The sequence below is a fragment of the Lygodium microphyllum genome, chromosome 1 (genome assembly GCF_053477565.2).
Source record: "Lygodium microphyllum isolate KBCC chromosome 1, Lygodium_microphyllum_v1.1.10, whole genome shotgun sequence".
Lineage (NCBI taxonomy): Eukaryota > Viridiplantae > Streptophyta > Polypodiopsida > Schizaeales > Lygodiaceae > Lygodium > Lygodium microphyllum.
The window spans coordinates 197,349,506-197,359,225 of record NC_141135.1 but is presented as its reverse complement, the minus strand read 5'-3'; the positions used below and the strand labels follow the sequence as shown (position 1 = coordinate 197,359,225).

Below are 9,720 nucleotides of genomic sequence, written 5' to 3'. Positions count from 1 at the left end.
ACCTTTTTTTATGACGTTATTCATGACATCAAGGAGGGGCTTCATTTTTTTCTTCGGGGCCATGAGAGAATAGAGATGAGAGTATGTTGAGAAACACGGATCTAGAACTATGCTAGCTATGGCGGACGGAGGTCATACACATAAACGATGACTGAGATAAAGAATTGTAACTCAAGTGAATTAGGTTCCAAGATAGATTAACTTGGACTCATAAACACAATCTTGAGTGTCACAAAATGATAATAGCTTACATTGAAAATAGAGCCAAGTACATGCTTATATAGCTTTTGGATGGTTCTACTCTTCGTCACTGTGCTTATGGGATTTAGGATATCTCTTCCTAGAGCATCCTGGAGCATACAATTTTTGTAATCTCTCTTATACAAAGCCTCTTCTAGGCATACATCATTTGATTTCTCAACACCCCCCCTCAAATGATGAGTCCCTTCACTTGCTGGCTTTTGCCCCCCCTTCATGATAACATGGCCCGGAAGACTAGCTCATAGGCAGCCTAGTCAAGTTAAAGCTTGAGACTTTACATCTTGGCAAGGGTTGTACAAATCAAATTCACTAAGGAAAAGAAAGATCCACTGTGGGAAAAACATATGAAAGATACAATGAAAGTTCTTCAAAACAATCTGTCTGAGTTATTGATGGTAGTGGAAGCATATTCTTCTTCTTCTCTTTCTTCCATGTATTGGTTCTGGTGATGATCACTTTGCAATTGTTGGGCTCTCTTCTTGTGGAAACATTCACTGGCTACATGGCCAGTCTTACCACAATAGTGACATGTAATCTGATCCTTGTTATTGTTGTTGATGAATCCTCGACCTCTTCCTTTAGGTTCCAGCAGCTCCTTTGGTGTACAAAAGATTTTCCCTAGATGATGAGACATTGTCTTTTGCATTCTTGGTTTTTACTTTGCCTTCTTCATCGAGTAGTGAGTGCTCAATATCTTTAAGTGTGAGGCTTGGAACATTACTCAAAGTGGACACAAGATTTTCATATGGATCCTTGTTTACACTTGCAAGCAGTACGGCTATTGCTTCATCTTCCTCAATATTCTTTTTAAGAGATGCAAGCTGAGTTTTTAAACTCTTAAACTTATTAATGTGTATGGTCATAGAAGCACTGTCTTTGATATCCAGTTTATAAAACTGCATGAGAAGTTTTACCTTTGAATTCTTTGCTTGAGTACCAAACATTTTATCAAGTTCCTCCCAGGCGGTTCTAGCATTTCTAATGCCAGATATATGAAATAACACATCATCACTTAATCCCCAGGCAATGATGCCTAGTGCCTTATTATTCATCTTCTTCCATTCTTTGGATTTGAACTGGTCTTCTTCAACAAACCCGTCTTCATCAACTTCCTTCTTGTTATCTGCATCATCTTCAAACAGGTCCCACAAGTCTTTCCGCATTAGGTGATACATGGTCTTTTCCTTCCAGGTATGGAAGCCTTCACCATTAAACTTTGCTATATGTTCTACTTCAGTCTTCTTAGTAGGAGGTCTTACCACGAGAACTCTCGGGCAGTGTCTATCCTTTTACAATAAACTAGAGATTTATAAGGATTTTAATCACTGAAGCATAAACTCACTTTTGAGATCAAGATTCTGACTAGAACAATAGGCCTTTTTCAATGCAAATAAATTTCAGTCCAAAATAGTTTAGTGTGAAAAGAGGTTCAATAGAGAGGGTGTGAATAGGTGTGAAAGAGGCTTTTTTTTAAAATAAATTTTGTGAACCTTAGGATAAGGTTAAGATCAAATGACAAATTGCAGGCGTCGCTTCTCTGTGGCTCGCAATTGATCTAATGGCACGATTGATCTGATGGCATCTTTCGATCTGTTGATACTGACTGTGATGAGGGCTTCCCTTTCAGGCTTTAGCAAGCTCCACAGTTCGTGACTAGCTGAGATTGAATGACATGCTTCTTGTCATTCTTCAAGAACAGAACGTACGTGCCTCACAGCTTCTACAACATTACCAGTTCCAGCTTCACCTTTTGTTCTGATCATGGCTGCACCCTCTGCTATTCTTCGCAAAGCCTCTCCCAAGTTTCGACATCCACAGACAAAAGGAATACGAAAATTGTGCTTGTTTATGTGGTTAACATCATCTGCAGGTGTTAACACTTCGCTTTCATCGATGTAATCAACACCAATAGCCTCAAGTATCTGGGCTTCAACAAAAATGCCCAATCCTTGCTTTTGCCATAACAGGGATAGTGACTGCATTCTTGATTTCCTTGATCAGGCCGGGGTCACTCATTCTCGCAACTCCACCTTCAGCCCTTATATTAGTGGTACACTCTCTTGCACACGTCCCTCACCGCCTCTCTGTGGTCTGTTGTGCTTTTTAGATTACCGGGACTGATTCCACTCGCAAATGGCAAACAATGGAGTTGTTGCCGTGTATGGGAATGGGCCTATTTCAGACCCGAAGAAATCATCCTACGCCGTTAAGGTGGGCCTTGCTCAGATTCTGAGAGGAAGTGTCATCATGGATGTGGTGAATGCGGAGCAAGCACGCATTACTGAGGAGGCTGTGGCCACTGTGAGGACCAAAAAATGACGTAGTAGAAGTAGAAGAGAGAATGGGTGTGGCTAGACATAGCTCACCATGGCTCTGATACCATGTTGAGAAACACGGATCTAGAACTATGCTAGCTATGGCAGACGGAGGTCATACACATAAACCATGACTGAGATAAAGAATTGTAACTCAAGTGAATTAGGTTCCAAGATAGATTAACTTGGACTCATAAACACAATCTTGAGTGTCACAAAATGATAATAGCTTACATTGAAAATAGAGCCAAGTACATGCTTATATAGCTTTTGGATGGTTCTACTCTTCCTCACTGTGCTTATGGGATTTAGGATATCTCTTCCTAGAGCATCCTGGAGCATACAACTTTTGTAATCTCTCTTATACAAAGCCTCTTCTAGGCATACATCATTTGATTTCTCAACAGAGTAGAGCTATGATACAATGGAATAGAGTTCTTCAGTGTCTTCTCTTCCCGGATCAAGGTAGGAGAGGATGAGAGTCCTTCAACATATGCCCTTCATTAGGTTGAATGGAATAATGTCTATTCGTCTTGTGGAATAGAGTCTCCTCCGTCTTGATTAGTGTCTCATCCTCGTCAAGATAGTTCATTGTCGCTCTTCTTGTCATCCCCAACCCCTCAGTTTATAGTTTTGCAAGGGGGGGTAGAGGAGAGGTTGCTTGCTTTTTTGTGTTTTTGGATGGCATCATCAATTATAAAGAGTGAACCCTTTCTTTTAACTTTTTTTACGACGTCATTCATGATGTCAAGGAGGGGCTCCGTTTTCTTCTTCGGAGCCATGTTAGAATAGAGACAAGAGTAGAGCTATGATAGAATGGGATAGAGTTCTTCAGTGTCTTCTCTTCTCGGATCAGGGTAGACGAAGATGAGAGTCCCTCAGCGTATACCCTTCACTGGATTGAAAAAAATGATGTCTCTTCGTCTTGAGGAATAGACTCTTTTCCTTCTTGATCAGTGTCTCATCCTCTTCAAGATTGCTCGTTGTCCCCCTTCTCTGGACATTCCCAAACCTCAATTTATAGTTTTGCAAGGGGGGATAGAAAAGAGGACACTTGATTTTTTCGCATTTTTTAATGACATCATCGATGACAAAGAGAGAACGATTTCTTTTAGCATTTTTGGCGATGTTAGAGAAGGGGTCAATTTTTTGCTTCAGGGCCATGAGAGAATAGAGATGAGAGTAGAGGTATGATAGAATAGAATAGAGTTCTTCAATGTCTTCTGTTCTCGCATCCGGGTAGGAGAGGATGAGAGTCCTTCAACGTATACCCTTCATTAGGTTAAATGGAATAATGTTTGTTTGTCTCATGGAATAGAGTGTCCTCCTTCTCGATTAGTCTCTAGTCCTTGTCAAGATTGCTCGTTGTTGCTCTTTTGGTTATCCCCAACCCCTCAATTTATAGTTTTCCAAAGGGGGGGATAGAAGAGAGAACGCTTGCTTTTTTTACCTTTTTGGACTACTTCACCCATGACAAAGAGAGAACGCTTTGTTTTAGTAATTTTGATGAAATCATTGATGACCTCAAGAAGGGGCTCCATTTTTTTCATCGAGGCCATGATAGAATAGAGAGGAGAGTAGAGGTATGCTAGAAAAGAATAGTTTTTTTCTTCAGTTTCTTCTCTTCTCCGATCAAGGTAGGAGAGTAGGAGAGTATGAGAGTATGAGAGCTCATTGTTGCACTTTTGATCATCCCCAACCCCTCAATTTATAGTTTTGCACAGGGGGATAGAAGAGAGGACACATGTATTTTTTTGCGTTTTTCAAGGACATCATCGATGACAAAGAGAGAGCGCTTTCTTTTACCATTTTTTACGACATCATTCATGATGTCAGGGAGGGGCTCCATTTTTTTCTTTGCGGCCATGACAGAATAAAGATGAGAGTAGAGGTATGGTAGAATAAAATAGAGTTTTTTTTCAGTTTCTTCTCTTCTCGGATAAAGCTAGGAGAGGATGAGAGTCCTTCACTTATCCCCTTTCTTGGGTTAAGCGCAATGATGTCTCTTTGTCTCGTTGAATATGCTCTCCTCCTTCTCGGTCAACGTCCCGTCCTCGTCAAGATTACTCGTTGTTGCTCTTCTGGTCATCCCGAATCCCTCAATTTATAGTTTTGCACATGGGGGAGAGAAGAGAGGACACTTGCTATTTTTGTGTTTTTGATGACGTTATCGATGATAAAGACAACACGCTTCCTTTTAGCATTTTTAGCAACATCATGGATGACGTCAAGGAGGGGCTCCCTTTTTTTCTTTGCGGCCATGAGAGAATAGAGACGAGAGTAGAGGTACGATAGAATAGGATAGAGTTCTTGAGTGTTTTCTCTTCTTAGATCAGGGTAGGAGAGGATGAGAGTCCTTTAGCGTGTCCCGTTCCTTGGGTTGAATGGAATGGTATCTCTTCGTCTCGTGGAATAGACCTTTCTCCTTCTGGATCAGCATCTCCTCCTCATCAAGATTGCTCATTGTTGTTCTTCTGGTCATCCCCAACTCGTGAATTTATACTTTTTCAAAGGGGGGGGAAGAAGAGAGGACCCTTGCTTTTTTTGTGTTTTTCGATCATATCATCCATGACAAATAGAGAATGCTTTGTTTTAGTGTTTCTTGCGACATCATTGATGACGTCGGGAAGGGGCTCCATTTTTTTCTTCAGGGCCATGAAAGAATAAATACAAGAGTAGAGGTATGATAGAATAGAATAGAGTTCTTCAGTGTCTTCTCTTCTCCGATCAAGGTAGGAGAGGATAAGAGTCCTATAGTGTCTCCTGATCTTCCTTCGGTTGAAAGGAATGATGTCTCTTCGTCTCATGGAATAGAGTCTCTTTCTTCTTAATTATTGTCTTGTTCTTGTCAAGATTGTTTGTTCTCACTCTTCTAGTAATCCCCAACCCCTCAATTTATAGTTTTGCAAGGGGAAGAGGAGAGGACGCTTGCTTTTTTCCATTTTTCAAAGACATCATTGATGACAAAGAGAGAACCCTTTGTTTTAAATTTTTAGATCTCATCATTGATGACATCAAGGAGTGGCTCCATTTTTTTCTTCGGAGCCATGAGAGAATAGAGACGAGACTTGAGGTATGATACAATGGAATAGAGCTCTTCAGTATCTTCTCTTCTTGGATCAGGGTAGGAGAGGATGAGAGTCTCTCAATGTATACCCTTCATTGGGTTGATTAGAATGATGTCTCTTCACCTCGTGAAATAGACTCTTCGCCTTCTCAATCAACATCTCGTCCTCGTCAAGATTACTCATTGTCACTCTTCTGGGCATCCTGAATCTGTTAATTTATAGTTTTGCAAGGGGGGGATAGAACAAAGGACGCTTGCTTTTTTTGCATTTTACAATGACATCATCGATGACAAAGAGGAAATGCTTTCTTTTAGCATTTTTGGCGACATCATTGATGACATCAGGGAAGGGCTCCATTGTTTGCTTCGCAGCCATGAGAGAATAGAGACAAGAGTAGAGGAATGATAGAATAGCATAGAGTTCTTCAGTATCTTCTCTTCTCGGATCAAGGTAGGAGAGGATGACAGTACTTTAGCATATACCCTTCATTATGTTGAATGGAATAATGTATGTTCGTCTCGTGGAAAAGAGCCTTTTTCTTCTTGATTAGTGTCTCGTCCTCATCAAGATTGCTTGTTGTCACTCTTTTGGTCATTCCCCAACCCCTCAATTTATAGTTTTGCAAAGAGGGGGGATAGAACAAAGTCATCCCCAACCCCTCAAGTTTGCTCGTTGTCGCTCTTCTGGTCATTCCCAACTCCTCAATTTATAGTTTTGCACAGGAGGGGATAGAAGAGAGGATGCTTGCTTTTTTTTTGCATTTTTTAATGACATCATTGATGACAAAGAGAGAATGCTTTCTTTTAGCATTTTTTGGCAATGTCATTGATGACGCCAGGGAGGGGCTCCATTTTTTTCTTTGGGGCCATCAGAGAATAGAGACAAGAGTAGATGTATGATAGAATAGGATAGATTTCTTGAGTGTCTTCTCTTCTTAGATCAAGGTAGGAGAAAATGATAGTCCTTCAGCATGTCCCCTTGCCTGGATTGAATGGAATGATGTCTCTTCCTCTCATGGAATAGACTCTCCTCCTTGTCAATCAGCATTTCGTCTTGGTCAAGATTGCTTGTTGTTGCTCTTCTGGTCATCCCCAACACCTCAATTTATAGTTTTTTAAGGGGGGATAGAAGAGAGGACTTTTTCATGACGTTGTGCGTCTACCACTACAAACTTGAGGGCGGAATTTTCTACCAAGATTTTGGAGTCTTAAGTTAGTGTCATTAGGGATTAATTTTCCATTGTGTGTATCTTTTGTGTTTGCATTTGCATGACGCACGAGCACATATAGATAAGCTAGGCACAAATTCTTCAATGCATTCATATTTTTTTGTGTGGAGCAACGGTCGGTTGATTGCATAGCATGTATTTTAATTTGCAAACTGCATGAGTGATTGGGCACGATATTCTCTTCCAAACCATATTTTTGATAGGGCACAATGCATGGGAAAAATAGGCTCCTACGAAGGATTCCATCTCGAGGACTCAAGGACATAGAGGATCATGAGATTTGACCTCAAGAAAAAGATTGAAAATGTCTTTAAAGCCTCGATAATGGATATAATATTTGCACAAGCAACTGTGCAATGTTGTATACATTGACTTGAAACCATTACCATTGCAGTGTTATGTTGGATTGTATCTTGTTGTTGATGAGAAGAATTAGATATGTGAAGAGAGGCATAGCAATGCTTCATTCAGGTCTATTTCATATCGTGAAAGGGAAGGTTGAAATATTGATAAAACATTGCTAGGTTTAGTATTCATTTCAATAGGCCACACAAAGCTATTTCCTCTCTCAAAACAACTTTCTGACTTTCATATGATTTTCTTTTAAGATTCTATCATTTTCCAAAGATAGCATTGAGGATAAAGTACTAAGGGAAATGCCAATGAATAGGCTTTGATATCACATATATACTCCTAATTCCAACACAAGAGGTGACCTTGTTTATTTTTGAAATACTGACAAGACTATCCTCATAAGAGACATTGTGGATAGCCAATATGGCAGAAAAAAATAGAGTACGAAGCAAGGTGTCAACATTGACGTCATAGCAGGGTATCAAAGAATAAAGCTTTCTGAAGCTTTTTGACGGGATGAAGCCATCAATAGAAAACGTCGAGAACAAAAATGTCATGAAGCTTTTTTATGCTTACAAAATCATCAAGCTTTTGTGAGCTACTGAAAAGTATAAGGACGAAGACGATCAACGAACCGGGGGAGAAAGAAGACATCTTGACAACAAAACCAGATGCTGAGGCCACATCCCAAAAGCTCGCATGATGGAGGACCAAGGTAATGCCGAATGACGAAACCTGATGAAGACTAGGAGCCAGGAATAATATCAAGACAATTGTAGAAAAAAAAGATTTTGGAGAGGGGAAGGAAGCTCACCGATGGTTGCTATGAATGGAACGACGAAGGAGAAGGGAGACTAGTAGCAGCGGATCAAACATAAGACCTACAAAAAAAGAAACTATCAAAGAAGAGGAACGTGGGCACTATAGTAGAAGAGACGAACGAAGTTGACGAAGTGGGGTGATGAAGATGCTCATTAGTAAAGATGACGGGACGCAGTTCAAGGTGAAGAAGAAAAGACAATGCTATAGGAGGCCACAAGGGAGCATCATGCTGACAGAAGACAAATGATGGAGGTGAAGATAGAACATTGGCGAAGACTGGAACGGACAGAGATGCTGAATATGAAGAGGAGAGAGGCCATGCCTTAATCATAAAACAACGTGGAAAAATCCGCTTCTCTGTGAAATGACTTGTGAGCACCTGATAGGTGTTCTCAATTGGTGTGCAGGTGAGAACAAGTCGCGGCGAGGATGACCGACTTATTGCATGCTATCATGCGGATAAGTTGATTGAGGAGCTGCCACCATATTGAAAAGGGCTTGATCTGCATGACTGCCGCACTTTGCTACTTCTTGTTGTTGTTATGCTACAGCACAAGGTTTTGCTTGGTCGTCTTCTATCGTTCCTGGCTCGTTTTGATTGGTGAATGTTGCAGTGGTATGAATGTGGTAGCTTGGCCTCTGGGCATGGTGCACGTGTTGGAAGGCACAGATTGGGAAGATGGTGCGCCAATGACCATGCTCCACATAGTGATAGTTGGGGTATTACATTGTGCCTTTGGAGTTGTAATTGAAGGAAACATATAATTATGCACTGTGCATACACACGTTAAAGCAAATAATCATAGCAAGAGGATAACTTCTACAAGCTACAAAAGTTACTTGCATCATTACAATTGGAGAAGGAAAGTTGGATGATTGCGCAGTCGAAATGAATAAGAGCTTAAAGGTTTTCTTTTTCATGAAGAGAAAGTATCAATACCGAGAGATTCAGCTCAATTGGGCGATTGGTTGGAAGGTTGAAGGAAGAAGAAAATCCTTTATCTTGTGAGAAGAGTGGCATGATTACTTTCCTCAATATTCTCCATATGACCTTAATTCCTTTCTCCTTCTTGTTCCTTCCCCAAATATTACCACATCTTTGAATATAGAAAAAGGAGACAAAATTGAATAACACTTCTATCTATACAATTGCTTTTTGGAATAGTCTACTAAAGCAAATTATTGAAAAGCTTGTATGCTATGGGACAAACAATGAATTCATTCACATTGCACCCATGTATTCTTCTTGACTTGAGTACTAGTCATCATCTTTTGCTCCCATCTTGCTAAGCTTCCCTGTTACGAGTAACTTCACGATCTCTCACGGAAATCCCATGCAAAAACACTTGCTTTTTTTGCATTTTTCATTGACATCATCGATAATAAAGAGAGAACACTTTCTTTTACCATTTTTGACGACGTCATTGATCACATCACGGAGGGGCTCCATTTTTTTTCTTCGGGGCCATGACAGAATAGAGACAAGAATAGAGATATAACAGAATAGGATAGAGTTCTTCAGTGTCTTCTCTTCTCGAATCAGAAAAGGAGAGGATGAGAGTCCTTCAACATATACCCTTCCATGGGTTGAATGCAATAATATCTATTCGTCTCCTTGAATAGAGTCTCCTCCTTCTCGATCAATGTCTCTCCCTTGTCAAGATTGCTCATT

At 40.3% G+C, this 9,720-nt stretch overlaps 1 protein-coding gene across 1 annotated transcript in view; it reads left to right on the top strand.

Annotated features, from left to right (window-relative positions):
- Nucleotides 1-2,394: 2,394 nt before the first annotated feature.
- The window catches only part of LOC148042135 (uncharacterized), a 62,172-nt gene continuing 54,846 nt past the window's right edge, over nucleotides 2,395-9,720 (top strand). Inside the window, 1 exon segment of the mRNA XM_087664802.1 lies at nucleotides 2,395-2,562. Coding sequence (XP_087520928.1) covers nucleotides 2,395-2,562 — 168 coding nt within the window.